The 19,741-nt window shown below is 41.4% G+C and overlaps 1 protein-coding gene across 5 annotated transcripts in view; it reads left to right on the top strand.

Moving 5' to 3' along the window:
* The window catches only part of LOC134541119 (fatty acid synthase), a 198,115-nt gene that overhangs the window by 141,417 nt on the left and 36,957 nt on the right, over window positions 1–19,741 (top strand). For all 5 annotated transcript variants that reach the window (XM_063384297.1, XM_063384295.1, XM_063384299.1 and 2 more), the window contains exons 11-20: window positions 1,359–1,548; window positions 3,471–3,700; window positions 5,159–5,463; window positions 7,136–7,280; window positions 9,439–9,555; window positions 11,074–11,446; window positions 13,886–14,214; window positions 14,935–15,120; window positions 16,016–16,336; window positions 17,668–17,864. In XM_063384297.1, the coding sequence (XP_063240367.1) occupies window positions 1,359–1,548; window positions 3,471–3,700; window positions 5,159–5,463; window positions 7,136–7,280; window positions 9,439–9,555; window positions 11,074–11,446; window positions 13,886–14,214; window positions 14,935–15,120; window positions 16,016–16,336; window positions 17,668–17,864 (2,393 nt within the window). The remainder of the gene's footprint in view (window positions 1–1,358; window positions 1,549–3,470; window positions 3,701–5,158; window positions 5,464–7,135; window positions 7,281–9,438; window positions 9,556–11,073; window positions 11,447–13,885; window positions 14,215–14,934; window positions 15,121–16,015; window positions 16,337–17,667; window positions 17,865–19,741) is intronic.

The raw sequence follows: 19,741 nt of genomic DNA, 5'->3' as shown, positions 1-19,741 counted from the left end.
CTCCCAGAAATTTAATATTTTTAAGTAGATAGGCTGTGGTTTAATAAAATTCTTAATCAAAAGGATTTTTGGTATATGATTAAAAAAAATAAAATTGCACTACATTGAAATTAGTGCATAACACAATACATACAGTAATACACATAATGCCTTTGAATATTAAAACACAAGAGTCAAGTCAATTCTTAACAAAAAAGTTGGGGATTGAAAGATACCTTGGGAATTACAAAACAGTAATCAGAAAATTTGGGTGAAACCTGAATGAATGAATTTTACAAGTGTCAAAGAAACTCAAATGAATGAAAATACCTGATTTCGCTATTAAGAATTTAAAAAGTAACCGAAACAGGAACCAAAATTGCTCAGTACCTTATGTACTTTTCTTAGGGACTCTGAAATAAAATTTTAGAATAGCTACACTTGGCTCAAAACCATATTTTTTTTTATGGTATGTGTGTAGAGAATTTGAGACTTAAGAATCAAGCAAATGTTTTGAAACTACATACCTTTAGAAAGACATACCATTTTGGTACAATATGTTATTAACTACTAAGCTTTTATCCCCAACTTACAATGAATCGGAACAATAGCATTAACGTTATTTTGGTGGAAAATTCACATGGTTCTTTAAAAAAAATTTTCAGGGATACTTGTATTGACTATTCTTTACTAATTGTTTGCCTTTGGAACAAAAACAACTTAGTATTATGTGATAACCATACTTTTGTGCTTGGCACTGTAATTCCTATGTAATTTCTAGGGACCAAAAAAAAACAAACGCTTAGTATTAACAAGTGTTAACAGGTGTTTCACTGCACCTGATAGATGTAATGTATGTCTGATGGTATTTGAGAGTTCGGGGACTTGACGAGTCACTTCCCTAGCATAGATGTACCATGGGCGTCGCAACCGGGGGGGATGGGGGGGACGGGGACACGTCCCCCCCGTCCCCCAATAATAAAATTCTTTCAATTTCGGCCCCTCCAATAATATATTTAGTTTCATAGTTTCTCCGGATGTTTAAATTAATGATTTTGTGTGGATATTAGCACCAGCAGATATGTTAGCTGTGTTTTTTTACAAATTTGTTCTCCGAAGATATATTTTTTATAAAAAAAAAATAAATTATATATTGCAACCAACTATAATTAGAATGTTTAGAAAAAGAAAAATGCCTAAAAACCCACCTTTTTGCACCTTCAAGCCCCATATTTTCCCTGGGGATAGATATATCAATTGAAGTCCCCCCCGCAAATAATATATCCTTGCGACGCCCATGGATGTACCGAAGTATCGGCGGGGGAGGTCGGGGGGTCTCGCCTCTAGCCAGTGGTTGTGTCTCATCGCCGACGGAACAGGTGGCGCTCGTGGACACGCTGGCGTCTCTCGGGATCCACCCGGACGGCATCGTGGGGCACTCGGTGGGCGAGCTGGGCTGCGCGTACGCGGACGGGACCTTCACGGCGGAGCAGACCGTCCTGGCGGCCTACTGGAGGGGACGCACCATCCGCGAGGCCAAGCTGCCGCCCGGCGCCATGGCGTCCGTCGGTGAGGGCCTACGTCGCTCTCTCTCGCGGTACCCGGCGTTGCCCCGGGCTGAACCTTTGAATATATATATACTGTACAGAAGTCGCCAGCCCAATGTTAAAATTTCTATAGTGGTTTGAGGTAGTCGGTTAATTCGTCGCCGCAATCGCCACCGTCTCTAGGGCATCGACTTGCGGCGGTCCCTAGCTTGACAAGTGTCGAACCCTTCAGACACCCCTTCCCCACCCTCCCTCAAACACGCGTTGTCCTCCACCCACCCTCTACCCCCACCTCTCATCCATACGCACAAACTCCCGTTGAACGACCTTGAGCTGCAGTGAATGTTGGGTTGGGGGGGGGGGGGGGGTGCGGGGGAATGACAGCGGGCGACAGTGCTGCGCTCCAACGTGCAAATAACAACCTAAGACGATACAGGGCGTTACGGCAGCGCCCCTGCAGCGGAGAAGTTCCCAAGCTGCTCATCATACGCTCCTGAAAAAACGTAGAGTAAATCCTATCCACTCGCGACCTCTGTACAGTATATATATATATATATTCAAAGGCTGAACACAGGGTGACATATTACCCGCGAATTAAAGCAGAATGGATAGCTCTACATGACAATGTGGTGGACATGGAGAAATGACGCACAATTGCTGTTTGTATGTCTATGACCTGTGATTTTTTGTTTACGCATGATGATCGGTTGAACGGTTTAGTACATAGTTTATGCGCTGCAGCGCTATCTAGTGGAAATGAACAAAAAAAATGGATGACATTAAAACCTTCTCCATTAAAAAACACTTTGATGTGCCAACTTTCATGTTGATTGATCAAATGGTGTCTGGGGTTTGTCATACATACCAACATTCTATTGTGTATGTATGTGTATGTATGTGTAGGTATAGGTATGTATGTGTTTACACACACATTTGAATGAAGCAGGGTCATGCAAATGCTTTATTAATAATACAGTTGGAGTTGTCGGGGTCTTTAAGCATGCTGTGATGTTTGTCAGCTGGTGTGCTTTATTAAACTTGACAAAAAAAAATTATCACCATACCATAATTATACCATCTTATGTACTACACTGAATCAAACTAAAAATTGAATATTTTTGTGTACCTAGTTATGTTCTTGCTAATGTAGTTAATTAATTTTTATGATCCAGATTACCGGGAGATCCAGATCGATTGCTGGATAAACGAGGTTTTACTGTACCAGGGTAGCGTAATAGTGTTGATGGATGGACTGAAACTCTTTGTGTTTGTATCACGTGCTGGTATGTGAAAAGGTGCTCTTGATTTGAAGACTATTCTTGGCACCACAGACAGTGTGTGACCTGTTAGCGATGCCTTATTACTAGAGACCTGCAAAATTCGTGGATTCATTGACCTCTAGGATAGACTCCACAGTCCTTTAAATACTCGCGGAAGTTTCACCTGTTCATTGGCTACTGACGCGTGAGACGTCTCGACTAGGCTGTCCCTAATTCGACACTTTCTTGGTTTAGTGTTTCCCACTGGCTCACAGATCCCCGGATAAAATGTGGGCCAATCGCAGAAGCGGTACGATGTTTTGATGCTAGCCTATCGCGAAATGAATCCGTGAATTTTGCATGTGTCTACTTATTGCTGATAGTTCTGGCTGCTAACGTAAATGTCATTCCCGGTCTTGGGCTATTCGCGGGACAGTGGGGGGGAAACCCTGGGTACAGACAGCGTACAATGTGCACCACGAGGGTTTGCCTCGGGCTATTCGCGAGACATTGGGGGGGACCCCTGGGTACAGACAACGTACAATGTGCAACACGAGGGTTTGCCTCGGGCTATTCGCGAAACGGTGGGGGGGGGGGGGGACCCCTGGGTACAGACAGCGTACAATGTGCACTACAAGAGGGTTTGCGCGTGTCTGACGGCGCGGGCTCCTCTCGCCCCCCCCAGGGCTGACGTGGGAGGAGGCGAAGGCGCGCTGCCCCGAGGAGATCGTGCTGGCGTGCCACAACAGCGCTGACAACGTCACCGTCTCGGGCCCCGTGGACGGCCTGCAGCGCTTCGTCGAGCAGCTCCAGGCGGAGGAGATATTCGCCAAGGAGGTCAAGTGCACCGGGGTGGCCTTCCACAGCCGCTACATCGCCGAGGCGGGCCCCCAGCTGCGGAAGCACCTGGAGAGGGTAGGTGATCTCTTAGGGGCGCGGGTTACACGGGATTCCGAACTACTTTAGGTGAACATGTTTCGTTCGAGGCCATTTCCCATTTTGACTTAAAACAGGTTGGCAAAGTAGTTCGGATCGACATATCTTCTACATTAGCCTCTGATTGGCTGTTTAGAATATAAACAGTCCTTTGCAGAAATTCAAGATGGAAAGTGTTCTTTTATTTTGTTTGTCGGCTTGGTATTCTATTAAAGTGAAAGTTCTATGAACCGGCGCTTTAGAGACCACGGCCTTGCCGTGTTAGTTTGGACAAGATTATATGGTGATTGGTGATAAAACCGAAATAATGCCAAAAAGTGTGTCACTATACCATATGACCCTAAAATACAAAATAAAACCCATTTAACCCTAGAATGCAACTGAAATCATATTGATCAGGATTATTATTCAAAATATAACTCGAATTGAAAAAACCCAATCTTTACCGCGTTTTATTGCATAATCGTCGCACTGTTTATACTAAAATAAAGTTTGAAAAGTAGGGGAGCGATTTTTATGCGAAAATATAATTTTTTTTGTTTGGTAAAGTTATTCATAGAAACAAAACCCATTCATGGGAAGCACGTATAATTAGTCTGCAACAGCATGCCAAACAATTTAAATTAATAAGTTGTGCAACAAAAACATTTTGATAAACTTTAAATAGAACAACGAAAACCGTAACTGGAACGTGAGCCAGAACTAATGCGTAACTTATCGTTGGAGTACGTGACTTAAGCCATAACTTTTGAAATAAAAATTAATTAAGCCTACCATGTGTTTGTGTGTTTGAAAATATGTAAACTAAAAGGAGAAACTTTAGGAATGTAAAAATGAGTTAATTGACGTTCTTTTCTGTGTTATTTCAGTTTTACATCAGTTCATGATATAATCTTGTCCCTACCTAATTACGCACATCAGTCCATTTTTGACGTAACAACGTCTAATTGATGAACGCCGGCTGCACGCACGAAAAAGTGTCCTTTTACACACACTGTCCCGTTCTGCTGTGTCCCATTACGCTCATTGTACGCTTGCGCCGCATCTCTCTCTCTCTCCCACTCGATTGGCCTATGCATCCGAGGAGGAGAAGAGAGACAGCGGCAGCCACAACTTAATGAGTGCAAATAAAAGTAAATTTATCGATTAAATTGTAGATTTCATTTCACTCCTTCTTTGTACCCATGCAAAATAGTGATGATTCGATAAAAAAATGATTCAATTTTATTCGTGAAAGTATGGAATCATTTCATCAATGTTTCGTTATGATGTCGTCACGTTAAAACTATCGTCCGTAAACTGACTTTACAGACAAGCAATTTTTTTTTTTTTTTTTTTTAGGAAACCACGGGAGATGAGAGAGGTGGAGAGAGGTAGAGGTGGAGAGAGGTAGAGGTGGAGAGAGGTAGAGGTGGAGAGGACCCGCGTCGTGCGCAGGTGATCCCGTCGCCCAAGCAGAGGTCGTCCCGCTGGATCAGCTCGTCCATCCCGCAGTCGGCCTGGCACACGGTGCTGGCCCAGTCGTCGTCGGCCGCCTACCACGTCAACAACCTGCTGTCGCCGGTGCTGTTCCACGAGGCGCTGGCGCACGTGCCCGCCGATGCCGTGCTGGTGGAGGTGGCCCCCCACTGCCTGCTGCAGGCCATCCTGAAGCGCTCGCTGCCCCCGACGTGCGTCAGCACCGGCCTCGTCAAGAGGCTGCACCCCAACAACCTCGAGTTCTTCTTCTCCAGCATCGGCAAGTGAGTTGGGCCGTCAGGTCGGCGGTGTTACGTGGACTGTGTCGAGAGGGTTTTAGACGACGATGCCCGCACCATTGCGACCTACCGCCATCATACCCGATCGATACGAAGACTTCGTTTTTTTTTTTTAGTTTCTCACTGCAGGGATGCCACCCTCGCAGGTTATGGACGTCAACCCTTGCAGTGTTCCCAACATGGTGCCAACTGTAAAAAAGCTGGGGGCGCGGGTGATTTTAAACTGTGTCTTGTCACTTGGCCCGGTACAAGTGCCGCAAAGTCAACTCTCGACACAGTTATATGTACAAGAGTTCACGCTAAGTACCAAACAGGCGGGGGATACCACAACCAAGCAAGACAAGGAATTTGGAAGTGTTTTCATAAAAGGCAGAAAATTGTAAGAGGTTCCATTGAGGTCGGGGAATTGGTGAATGTTCCGCTGAGGTCGGGGAATCTGTAAATGTTCCGCTGAGGTCGGGGGATCGGAAAATGTTCCGTTGAGGTCGGGAAATCGGTAAATGTTCCGTTGAGGTCGGGGGATCGGTGAATGTTCCATTGAGGTCATGGATTAATAAAAGTTCCGTAATAGTCAGGAAATTAGTAAAGGCTCATTTAAAGTAACAAGAAAATAATTTTGTTTTTAAAATTCCTACGTGAAATTGATTTTTTAGTCTGTAAAACATTCTGTCTCCTAAATCTTGGTTCAATATTTAGTTAAAAGCTGTGAAAGAAGAAAAAGGAAACCCTCTAAAGTTAATGTCTTACCGAAAGTCAAACTACAGAACTGAAAAAGTAAAAATCTTGTCCTGAACAGCGAAACCAAACTAAATTCTAATGCTCCTGATCATAATTATGCATGCGTACATTTTAACTAAAATACTACGGAGAATCTTGATAAGTATTCAGTTTTTTTTGCTGTTTAAATTCCCTTATTTTGTTTTCTGAATACTAAAAGTTTTCGAATTGCATCTGCCACTGATCTGCCGTACTGCAATCCGTGGCATGTAGTGTGCGGGAGATCAGAAACCCAAGTTAATATAACTAAATCCGTGCATAGTATTTCAAACGAACCCCACAATTTTTGTCAAATCATTTAAGGCACAGGGGGCTGTAAGTTAGGTGTTTTAAGCTTGAACATAAGTATAAAAGTGTTGTGTTGGCGATTGTCGGACACTAACTGATGTGAAAGTTAGTCTCATTATGTCTGTATTTGGAGGCTTAGCTTTTGAAGTGTGATGTACGCTGATAGACAACGACGACATTTTATAATGTAGGTATAGATGTACAAGAAGTGGATGACATGTGGTTAATAATTCTGTTGGCTGCCCTCTGTAATGAGACTTTTGTTGCAGTGCAGTTCAGCCACAACTATTGCTAAACCATTGGGTGATGTAGTTGGCCCAGTGCACTGTAGTATTTGTACGTTTCATCTTCTGATTAGCGTTATATTTTTACATGACTCTGCTCATAAATGTATTTAACTTTCCCATCTAATTAAAATATTCTACGTTCCTGTAAAACTGGCATGGTTTGAGGAATGATTTTTAATTGTTATAAATGGTCATAGCCATAAGTAAAAATTTATTTTTGTGTGTGTGGTGTAGTTTATTTTTTTAAATTAGATTTGTAAATGCTTAATGCATATACTGAAAAGAATTTTTTTGATTTGTTTCAGACTGTATAACGCTGGTCTACAGCCCAAGCTAGCTCGACTGCATCAGAAAGTGAACTATCCCGTTGCACGGGGCACACCGATGATAGCGCCCCTGGTGGATTGGGATCACTCGTTGGAGTGGAGTGTGGCATCATTTGCCGGGAAGGTGAGGCATTGCAGAAAGATACAGATCTGAAATTTTTTTTCTCAGTAAAACAAAAAAATAATTCATTAGGCAAGTTTAAACATGTTGAGTAAAGCTGGCATGTTTCCAGTTTTTCCCCAGAAAACCAGGTATGTAGTGTTTGTTTTGAAACAGGCAGGAAATTACTTTTTCCCCATTTCCAAATTTTCTTCTCGTAGCATACATGCCCATGGGACAAACTTGTTGAAAAAAATTTTTCAAAGAAAGCTCTGCAATCTAACCTGACCTTGAAGATCTCTTGACTGTTCTACATTATAAAAATATAAATAAAAAATAAGTAAATACATTCTTACAATCGTAAACTCACAATTTTTAGCAAGTCACTCTCTTAACTATTAATGGTGGCGTAACAAATATTCTGACACAATCATAAACACACACTTGTATAGCATTTAAAACATACATCAAATAGAAGTTGTGTAGCTACTGTTGCGAAACTGTAGTGGAACGTGTATCTCCCACAGTTGAAAAACAAATTTTTGATATATTAAACTCGCAATAAATAGTTTTTTTTATATATCATGTCCATTATCTGAAGAAAAAAATTTTTTTTTTGAAAGCATTGACCATTTTAACTTAAATTAACTTATGATGATTGATCTACCACCATGTTCACATAGTAGCAGCTTTATAAATGCAGTCATCTATGATGCTACAAACTTTTGACTTGCACCTTGAAAGCAACATAAGTAAGTTCCAGAATCAAGTGGGAATTCTCTGTAATTTTGTTTGTTTTGTGACATTGTTTCTTGATAATCCTAAATTACTAAATTGAATGAATAATCTCATGTAAAACTGTAAATATGAACTAATTTAGTCACTGTTCCACCAATTATGCATTTTGTTTATCTTTGCTGTTATAAAATTATGTTCATCTTTATTTTGTGGTATTTTTCTTTCCTTAAAAATTGCCCGAATTTTATCACACCATAAATTCTTGATTGGGACGTACATGTTAAAACTGACAATGTTTTTCCTTTGAAATAGTACTTAAAATTTTTGAAATTAATAATCTCAAACCATTTCAGATCTCCTCCCGTTTCCCACTTGAAATTATTTTTTTGCCCAAGATTTTCCCGTACTAAAATTAGGAAATTACCTATCTCGGCTCTAATGTTGAAATAATTGCGTAGGCTGTGTTCTTCGATAAGCTGTTTGATATTATAACAAAGTACATCAGATTTTTAGAAAAACAACATAAATGTATCAATGCTGAACCAGAAAATTAAGATATGTATCTTTGCCGTCAGGATCTGGAAGCCATCAGCGTTTGGCTTTTTCCGTGGTTTGAGGTTGACTTGATCAGGTTTTTTACTAGTAAAAAATTCATGTTTTATTTTTGAACTTGGGAACAATACAATTTTTTTCTTTTCTTTTATAAGAATCTAAAAAGGAACAAAACTCTTGAGTTTGTTTGTTGTAAAACTTACAACGGAACCAAATTTACAAATGAAAGCTATAACCACACAGCCTTATAGTTATGTGCAATATTGGCATTTTTTTTTATTAAAGACCTTAGTTTAAATATTATTATTTCAAATATGAATTTTTCTGGTTCCATAAATTATTTCCTGAGAATCCTTATGTTGAGTGAAGTATGCTGGGAGGGGTTAGATATGCTAAAAAATCCATATAAACCAAATTACTTATGTCAACAAAAGAGAGAATTTGAAACCAAAAAGTGGGCAAAGTGTTTCTATCCCTCTTTCCCCCTAAAATTAAATTCTGCGTAGGGCTGCATTATGTGTTGTTTTATTCTTATGACCTCATCATTTGACATAATGCAGGAAGAAGATGAAAACAATAAAATTAACATATTTTTTAAAAGTGTTAGTAAAGCTAAGCAGTGATTTTCAAATGTAGATTTGCAAACAAAAGTTCATCTCAATAAAATATTTTTAATACCTTAGTTTTACAAGATTTTTTTTTCTGAATGATGTGAATGACTTATTAAAAACTTGCAAAATAAAGTAAAACTTTTGTATTTCATAAAGAAAGTAGATTTATTTAGGAATTGTTCAAGAAAATACTTAACTTGTTTTGAATTTTTGGTTTTACTTTTCGGAGTTGAACAAGTTGTAATGGCACTAGGTTGAAAAATTTGTGGTTTCTTTTGCAGAATTCACTACGATCCGGAGAATCGGTGGTTGAAGTCGATCTTTCCAAAGAGGAGGACGAGTACTTGGCGGGCCACACGATCGACGGAAGGGTGCTGTTCCCGGCGACGGGTTACATGGTAATGCCAGGTTTTCAAGTCTCTTGTCTTTAGTTTCTTGTTTGAACACATGGAAGTTAGGAATTGCCAGCGGGACGGCATTTAGTGACGTGGCTGAAGTCACTTTGTACCTCACTCACTATATTGAAACACACTAAACGTTGTGAAAACCATGGGGTGGACACGTCTGCAAGGTAACATAATGTGTGAAGCTATTTTTTTCTTCCTTTGGCTAATTGTTGCGCCATTTTGGTTATACATATGCCCAAAACATTGCCTAAATGTATTATTTTGCAGTGTGTTACTGTTTTTTTTAACAACCGAGATTCTGACCCATACTTAATAACCATCATTAGATTTGGTCAAGCACCGTTCCACAAGGGTGAGGTTAAAAAGTGACTTCACCTTCTTCGCAGAAAGCTGTCTCCTGACAGTTACCAACTCCGTGGTGAAAAACTGTTTGACCGCGTCTGATGGTCGATAAGCATGAATTAGAATTTCCGGAACTAAACAGTCACTCCCTGTCTTTTGAAACCATTTCGACTGCAAAAACTGCACTGCATATAATATTTTGGTGTCCCGAAAACATGGCGGATACCACCGGCTGTACTAAGTGACTTCAGGCAGTGCCCATCCATTAATCAATGCATTTCGTGGCTACTTACCGTTTATACGTGATTAATTAGGTGAAAAATTACGGATGTAAGTTAATTGCAGAGCAATTTTCTGTTAACAAGTTGGACTAACATGAAAAAATGTAAATCTATATCTATTCTAAGAAAAACCTATTTTGTTATACTAAGAGATGGAGAAAAAAAAACATCAAATTAATTTTTCTAATCCATGCATTTTGTTAAAATTTTTTAATCTGAAAATTACATTCCTAGACATAAAAAAACAAGAAGATACTTTTTTTTTTTTAAAAATTAAGTTTTGGTCAAATGTTACTTAATTCCATGACATAATTTGTGTATTGGTGATGTATGGTCGATAAATTTGCACTAGGTGTTGTAAAGTGTGTTGACATGCTTTTGGTGTTATTCTGGTTTTATTATAATTCACCATTAAGTCTTGTCCCTAGCTATAGGAATGGTGAAGGCTAGATTGTCTTTACGTATTTGTTTTCAGAAAATTGGAAAAATGGGTTATTTCAAAATATTAATAATTTTGGTGATGGAAAAGTTGGGGAGATTACAGGGGCACAACAACAAGGAGGGGGGGGGGAAGGCAAGGGCATTTTTATCCCTCCCCCTCCCCCTCTGAAACCTTGGAAGTGGGGGCAAACAGGGGTGCTGTGTGATCAATTTTTAGAAAAATAAAACTGCTTAAATAGCATCTCATTTTCCACCTTGAAATACAAATTTTCCCGGGGCCCGGACCCCTCCGCTTCAATAGGGGGGGGGGGGGGGGGGGATAGATGATTCTTTATAAAATGGTATATTGGCCCCCTTCCCCCTTCCTTTGGAAGTTTAGTTGTTGCGCCCCTGGGGGAGGTATGTATGTTTGAAACGAGGAGTGACGCGCGACGTTGCTCTGCAGACGCTGGCGTGGAAGGCGTTCGCGAAGCTGCAGGGCAAGGCACACGAGGACCTGCCCGTGGTGCTGGAGGACGTGCGGTTCCGCCGCGCCACCATCCTGCCCAGGGACGGATCCGTGCGCTTCCTGGTGAACGTCCTGGACGGCTCGGGGGAGTTCGAGATCTGCGAGTCGGGCCAGGTGGCCGTGTCGGGCCGGATCCGCGCCGCCGGGGACGCTGGCGGCGAGACGCTGGAGCTACCCGCGCCCGTGCCGTCGGCGGCTGCCGGCGCTGACGAGCTGGAGCTCACGGCCCGCGACGTGTACAAGGCCCTGGGCCTGCGCGGCTACGACTACAAGGGCGTCTTCAAGGGCATAGTCTCCGCCGACAATCGAGGCAAGTCTCGCTGTGATCACTCTGGGGTACTCGCACTCTCTTTGGCGAGAAATGTGGGTTAGTCACCAACACTTAGAGACAAGATTTTATGGGTTTCATTTTCAGGCAGATTCATTTTTAAAAACAGGTGATTTCTATGTTGGTTTTATTTTTTTTTATGAAATATGTTTACTAAGATAGGTAACATTAATTAAACAAATTGTCCCTACCAATATTGTAAATTTGTCAGCACTGAGTCGATATCCAAGTAATCTGATATGGTGATAAATCATTTCCCCCCCCCCCCCCCCCCCCCCCCAATCCTGAATTACTCAGGTTTACAGGGTTTTGAGAAAACAAATATTTTCAATGATTTATGAATGGTGTTCTGAAAATTGAAGGATTTTAAGTCAAAGGCTATATGGTACTCATTCTAAGAAAGCATGCAATGCAAATGTACATGTATTTTAGTTTATGAATGGAATGTAACTTTTTTTAAAGACATATTTTTAGCTTTTTTTTTTTTTTTTCATTTGTTGTTTGACGGCCCATTAGTTTCTTATTGAAACTGGAATTTTATAATGGAGGCTGGAAAATTTAATTATTTAATACATAATCATATAAAAATAAGATAATATAATAGGTAACCATGTAATATACAAAGGTTAAAAAATATATATAATGTGAAAAATCGCGAGTTTTTGTACGTTTACAATTGAACTGGAATTCCAATACCATCTTAACATGTGTGGTGGTAAAAATTTACATTATCAAATATTTATACGAAAATGCATTTTATGTGGTTGCTTTGAATGGGAAACAGTTAATATAATTTATGTATGTGAAGTCCTATATTTGGTTATTTTTTATTCAATTTTATAAACTTTACATTATTTAAAAAATGTCTCCATGATTACATTTCTTAAAAAATGTCTCCATGATTTTACATTTTGTCGCAGATCCAGCAGTTGGTATTTTCCGTTGTTTGTAGTAGTAGCTGTGCTCTAAATATACCAAGTTTTTATCATCTAACTTTACATTGCGGGTGATTTATTTATTTATGATGTATTAGATTCAAGAACTTTATTGAAACATAAGATGTGTTAGTTTGATATGTATGGCTAATAAATGGTGCTCAAAGTATGTAGCAGTATGAAAAGTGGACAGGGTACTGTTTGATTTTTAGGTTATGATAGGCACTTTAATTTTTCTATAACATCGGCTAAAAATTAACAAGTGTATTGTAGCAGAAGCGCCGATTCAACTAAATATCGGCAACATGTGCTGGTGCCGATTCATATTGGTACAGCTCATGTAAGAGTTGCTACAGGGTGAGTGAATGTATAGATCTCCGATCGTGTTCTTGCTTCTGTGTAAGCGAGAACAAAGGACCTTAGCAGGCCTTTAATAGTATACAGCAGAGGTGCAATAAAACCTCATTAAATAACATCCCTGTTAATACAAAACTCCCATTAATACGAATCTGTTTTTACAGTCCCTAGAAATTATGTAAGCATTTTAGTGCTAGGTAATTTAATTTGAAAAAGTATGGTTATTATGTTTATGTAATAAAAATGCCCAGGATAATTTAGAAAATAATGTATTCTTCGAAAACGATGGGAGTTTATTTTGCAGGTATTTCTATATCTTTGTTTTTCTGTCCTTTTCGAGCCACAAATGTAGGCATAAATTTGAATTAAATTTAGAAATGATGTAAATATTGTGCCTAATACCAATTCCCATGATAATGGAAAAATAATGTATTCTTTAAAAACTATGGAAGTTTATTTTGCAGGTAATTCTAGAACTTTTTCCGTCCTTTTGAGCCACTGGTGTAGCCATAATTTGAATTTTTAATTTTGTAGTATTTTAGTTAGTACAAATCTTTGTATTGCAAAGTGACAAGTAAGAACCCTTAAGGGCTCCGCCTACCTGGTCACACAGACGATGCGCAGAGCTTCAGGAAAAACAACGCGATTTCAAAACTACTCAAGATATCCGAGTGGGGTATGTTTACGAAAAGCATTGAAGAGTTCGCTGAGGCCCGAAAAGTACTTTTAAATTTGGATCTTGTTTTTAAACTGTATTTCTAGAAAAGAAAAAAATGGCTAAAACGCATGTTTTCAGAGTAATTTTTAGGCGTTAAATAACCGGTATTAAAATCACTTAAAGGGACTTGCATTACACCTTTATCTTCATTTCTCGGCCATATAATGTTGCGTTCACCGCTAAAATTTCACAGTTATCGTGTGACGAGAAGACTAAGAGTCAATTCAATGCCTTGCGCTTAAGAGGTGATACCGCGCTAGAAACACCATCGAGCGTCGCGCTTATCATCCCGCCTCACTAACACACATACACCCCTGACGAGGCGGGCCCCTTAAGGTCGTGCGTTATCGAAGTTTGATCGCAGTTTGCTTCGGTATGGACGGTGCTGACCCCCGGCTGGCTGGCTTGCAGGCACGGTCGGGCAGCTGGCGTGGGACGGCAACTGGGTGAGCTTCATGGACGCCATGCTGCAGTTCTCCATCATGGGCGGGAGCGGGAGCGGGCTGTACCTGCCCACCAGGCTGCAGCGGGCGGTCATAGACCCCCGGGGGCAGGGGCAGGCCCCGGGGGGCGCGCACGTCCCGGTGCACATGCACCGCGACCTGGGCGTCATCAGGGCGGGCGGAGTGGAGCTCCGGGGGCTGAAGGCGAGCCTCGCCCCGCGCCGCCAGCAGGCCCAGGCCCCGCCCAAGCTGGAGAAGTACGCCTTCGTGCCGTACGTCCGCGCGGGCGACACCAAGGTGGGGCTCCGACCTCCGACCCCCGACCCTTCCCCACGGGAAGCCTTCTTTTCACGGACGAGAGAGAGCTAAAACCCAAAGTTCCCTGAAGTTCAAGTTCCCCCGTTCTACCTCATTGTATAAACCGGCGTGGCGTTAAATTTTGCGGGTCGATTAGGATAGGTTAGCTACATTATAAATACTTTAAAAACATCGTGGACGGTTGTTGGTTGTATTAGGTAAGTGTAGCTACATTAAAAATAACTGTGAAATCATTTTATGGTTGCTTAGAAAATTAACTTTTTTAATATGTAGCTATCCAGGGGCTAGGAAACCGTTTACATGATTTCGCAGTGTCTTTTATGTAGCTGTCCTAACCAAATCAACCGTCCATAATGTTTTAAAGTATTTGTAATGTAGCTAACCTAACCTAATTGATCATTAGTATCCTTTTATCAACACATTTACAATGAAAAAAAAAAAAACTCAAAGATGAACGATTGGGGGTTTGACTCTCTCGTCTGTGAAAAGGTTTCTCCTTTCCTAGGAGTTCCACATGAGTGTTTTTAACAAGAGGTTTTTCGCCTAGGGCGTCAATTTACCTTGCACCGGCCCTGGTTGAGACGATTACACGCGCGTGCGACCATTATGTGATAAAACACGGTATCTGGTTTTTGTGTATTGAGCTCTGAGACATATCTAAATAATGACTTGACGTTGGACTTGGTTTTTGTTTTCCAGTCGAGCACGCTGGACAGCAACGGACGGGAGCGGGAGCAGGCGCTGACGGTGAGCCTGCAGATAGTGCTGGAGAACTCCGGAGGAGCGCTGAAGCTCAAGGTGGCGGAGCTGGGCGGAAACCGGCCGTCCGACGCCCTCCTCGCCCCCGAGATGGTCGCCATCTTGGAGTCTGAGCCCATGCTGCACGTGAGTGCTCTCGACAACGATCGGGGGGTCGTGGGTTCGAACCCAGCACTGGCAGGACTGGAATATTGTCACGGTGGTTCTGAGCCCACTATAATCTTAAAAGAGGTCCTGTTGCCACGAGCCTTTGTACGTAGTTGCTGAGAAGAGATTTAATGGTTTTGTTTTTAAAACATGATTTCGGTTCTACTTTTTTTAATTTTATAGTGATAATATTTGCATGCTGCCTTTTTGCGATAAAATAATTTGAAATAAAAAGGGACTAAAACAGTTACATTCAGAACAACGAAAATAAATTGGCGAACATTTGTGGTTGAAAATTATTTAATAAAAGTTGTACAATAGAACAAATGAATAATTTTTCTGATCCATGAATTTTTTTAAACATTAAAAGATTACACTTTGAATTCAGGTTAGATTAGATTTTGCTCAAAGTAAATCTAAGGGTTATTAAGAATAAAATTAACGAAATAAGTATTTGAATAAACATACATAATTTATTATAAAAATTTACATAGAACTTTTTTTTGTCTCTATAGTGTTCCCTGAATTGCTGAACCCCCACAGTCCTAGAGCTTTGTAATAACTGGTAGCATAGATTTTGCAGAGAGAAAATAATTTAGGTAGGTAGTTATTGTCGGCTGAACATTTGCTAGTGTTTGAAATTTTGGATTCCACATTTATTAAGAAAAAGATTTACATTGAACTTTTTTTTTTGTCTCTATATAGTGTTCCCTGAAATGCTAAACCCCCACAGTCCTAGAGCTTTGTAATAACTGGTAGCATAGATTTTGCAGAGAGAAAATAATTCAAGGTAGTTCTTGTCGGCTGAACATTTGCTGGTGTTTGAAAATTTTGGATTCCACTTGCTCACTGTTCGTCACGTGGCGTGCGTCAGGTGGACATCTCCGTGCTGGGGCCGCGCCACGGGGAGTACTCAAAGTGCGAGGAGCTGGCGGCGCTGGGGGCGCGGTTCGCCTCGGCGGGCCCCTTCGCCGACCAGGGCCTGCACCTGGCGGCGGCCGGCGGGGCGCTGGCGGGGGGGGACCCCGCCGTCCTGGGGACCCTCGCGGCCTCCGTGAGGCCCGGGGGGTTCGTCCTGCTGGAGGAGCTGATGCCCTTGGACGAGGCCGGCGTGAGGGGGCTCTGCCCCGGCCTGGGCCTCGAGGTGGTCGCCGTCCAGCAGGCCAGGGACAAGGTCTTCGTGCTGCTGCGCAAGGTCAGGTTCAACCTCTGATGTGCGGTGTGAGGCTCTTTGTCTGGTGTACGGTGCGAGGCTCTTTGTCTGGTGTACGGTGCGAGGCTCTTTGTCTGGTGTACGGTGCGAGGCTCTTTGTCTGGTGTACGGTGCGAGGCTCTTTGTCTGGTGTACGGTGCGAGGCTCTTTGTCTGGTGTACGGTGCGAGGCTCTTTGTCTGGTGTACGGTGCGAGGCTCTTTGTCTGGTGTACGGTGCGAGGCTCTTTGTCTGGTGTACGGTGCGAGGCTCTTTGTCTGGTGTACGGTGCGAGGCTCTTTGTCTGGTGTACGGTGCGAGGCTCTTTGTCTGGTGTACGGTGCGAGGCTCTTTGTCTGGTGTACGGTGCGAGGCTCTTTGTCTGGTGTACGGTGCGAGGCTCTTTGTCTGGTGTACGGTGCGAGGCTCTTTGTCTGGTGTACGGTGCGAGGCTCTTTGTCTGGTGTACGGTGCGAGGCTCTTTGTCTGGTGTACGGTGCGAGGCTCTTTGTCTGGTGTACGGTGCGAGGCTCTTTGTCTGGTGTACGGTGCGAGGCTCTTTGTCTGGTGTACGGTGCGAGGCTCTTGGTCTGGTGTGCGGCAAGAGGCTCTTTATTGTTTAATGTGTGGCTATTAAGTAAATAATATTTAAATACATAACTGGTACTGATCTGGAAAACTTGGTTCATAAAAATTATTGAGAATTATGCTAGTTGCCTTATTTAGGTAACCCAAAATATAGTGAAGACAAAACTGGCGCAAAATTATTAAATCCAGCTTATTTATTGTGGATTTTTAAAACATTTTTGTGGAAACACTTAAGTTTGGTGTCTAACACAGCCTTTTCTGTGAGTTGATTGATGCCATTTTTAAAATTTTTGGCGGAAGGTCATCTTTAATGCAATATGTTGCTCTTTGTGGTGTGTGTGTGTGTGACAAAAATTTATTGAAGCAGGATGGCATTGTTCACATGCTATTTACTTCATATTTATATCCGTTTTATATAACTTATTTTTAAATTTTTACCAATAATTAAAGGTTTTTTTCATTTCAGTAGAAGTTTCTTGCTTGAATAAAATAAAATTCATGGAATTTAATATATGTTATGTGATTACATTTTTTTGATATAAGTTAAATTTTTCTTTGAATTAAGATTTCTTTTGTTTTGAATGGCCTTGTAAAGATTTGACATTATTTAACAGTTTGATCGCAGTTCACCGTTTGTTGTGTGTTGTGGATCTGGTCTCGTGAGTGCCGGTTAGGCCTTCTACTGTGACACTAACAAATGAAGGGGCAGTGTTAGTTACGTGTGCGTGTGTCCCCCCCCCCCTACAGGCGGTGGAGTGGCGGTCTGAGCCGCTGGTGGTCCGCGTGACGGGGCGGGACTTCGGCTGGCTGGAGGAGCTGAAGGCGGCCCTGAAGCGGGGCGAGGCGGAGGGAAGACGGGTGCTCGTGGTCTGCCGAGACGCCATGTGCGGCGTGGTGGGGCTCGTCAACTGCGTCCGGCAGGAGGAGGGCGGAGCCTTAGTCAGGTGTGTGTTTGTGTGTGTGTGTGTGTTTGTTTGTGTGTGTGTGTTTGTGTGTGTGTGTTTGTGTGTGTTTGTGTGTGTTTGTGTGTTTGTTTGTGTGTGTGTTTGTGTGTGTGTTTGTTTGTGTGTGTGTTTGTGTGTGTGTTTGTGTGTGTGGCGAGACACCGGCGCGACGGGCCCTTTGCGTGTATCGCTAGGGGGGGAAGATATATCTGTGGTGCATTAACATAGAGTGTGATGTCTGCAGAGAACTACGATATCTACGGATGGATGCTGTTATGTTGAGTAATGAAGCAGCATGTATCGTTACCGGGGGAGATATCTGTAGTGTGTTAACGTAGTGTGTGATGACTGTAAAGATCTATGATATCTACGGACGGATGTTGTTATGTTGATTAATGAAGCAGCATGTATCGTTAAGGGGGGAGATATCTGTAGTGCATTAACGTAGTGTGATGTCTGCAAAGATCTACGATATCTACGGACGGATGCTGTTATGTTGAGTAATGAAGCAGCATGTATCGTTAAGGGTTATGAACATGTGATTAAAGTGGTTTATATACGAAGGAATATTTCCTTGAGTACTTAACCAAGGGAATCACTCAAAGCTCTTTTTTAAGATTTGAATTAGACTTCACCATGAAATTTGCTATTCGTTTTACGTGAAGCTCCGGTTGTGGTGCAAAGCTTTCCGCTTCTGATGTGAAGCTTTAAAATATTGGAAGCCTAAGATGTGCTCATGTGTTGTATATGTTTTGCTTGAATACTGTCGATTACTTTAAAAACCAAAATGTGGCGCTCTGTTTGCTTTTATGAATGCTCATTATTATTATTAGGCATGGTTATTTTATAATTTTGAGTAATGTTGGACATAAGGGTCCAATTAATCATTTAATAATTTAAAACATTTAACATTCAGTATTTTACTTAAATGCTTTGCATCAAATTTTTATTTTCACAGGCCTATAGCATAGTACTATAGTGATTGCGGGAACTGTGGGTAATGTAGGGTGTCCTAATGATGGAAGGTCAATGGAGAGTGAAATGGTTAAGGAAAGTAAAGCAAATTTACTTGAAATCCTGGGGGAAAAAAATGGAAATTTCTTGGGATTATAGTTGGTGGGGAAAATATATGCTCTACTCTGCCATCAACCGAACTATGAAAGCATTTTTTTTTTCCAGGTGGTGTTTTAGTGCATAGTCATGCACACTAAAATGGTTCTATTTATAAGAAAGCTATGAGGGTGAGGAGGATGGTTTTTCTCAAGTTTTTTCAAATAAATTTCTCTCCAAAGACTTGTAGTGGATTAGCCCTGAATGTATATAAATATGTTATAATTCTAATAAGACTAAATTTTTCTCAAGAAGAATTCAAATTCATATTAATATAGCGAAATGTGCATGCAAAAGAGCTTTAAACTATAGTATTTAATTGGCTCTAGTGTTTAAAATTGCTAGCACTGTGACCTTACTGAAATAAACGCTTGTCCATTATCGCAGAAACTTCGCTATCAACAACAGTTTGTCTTCCATTTCCACTCGCCACTGCTGTTCCCAGAACTGTTGATCTGCTTTCTCAGGGGGATGATGGCGTTACTGTCAAGTGTTTAGACTTAAGATAAGCAGGCACCAAGATTTTTTCCGTATCTATTGCAGTAGACTTTCACATAAATTTTTAATTAAACACACACAACACAACACACCTCCTCCCCCCCCCCCCCCCCCCTCCCCACCAAATTCTCAACTCATCCCTTGAGTAGAAATGCCTTTCTGTACCCTAAATATTTATTGAACTTTGTACCTTTTTTGGAACATGTTTTCACTAAAAGCTAATGTTACTTTAGTTTTCCTTACCATCACAGACATTTTTAAAAAAAATA

This window comes from Bacillus rossius, chromosome 18 (genome assembly GCF_032445375.1).
Source record: "Bacillus rossius redtenbacheri isolate Brsri chromosome 18, Brsri_v3, whole genome shotgun sequence".
In the NCBI taxonomy this organism is placed as follows: domain Eukaryota; kingdom Metazoa; phylum Arthropoda; class Insecta; order Phasmatodea; family Bacillidae; genus Bacillus; species Bacillus rossius.
The sequence above is the reverse complement of the archived record's forward strand: the minus strand, read 5'-3'. Positions and strand labels throughout refer to the sequence as shown.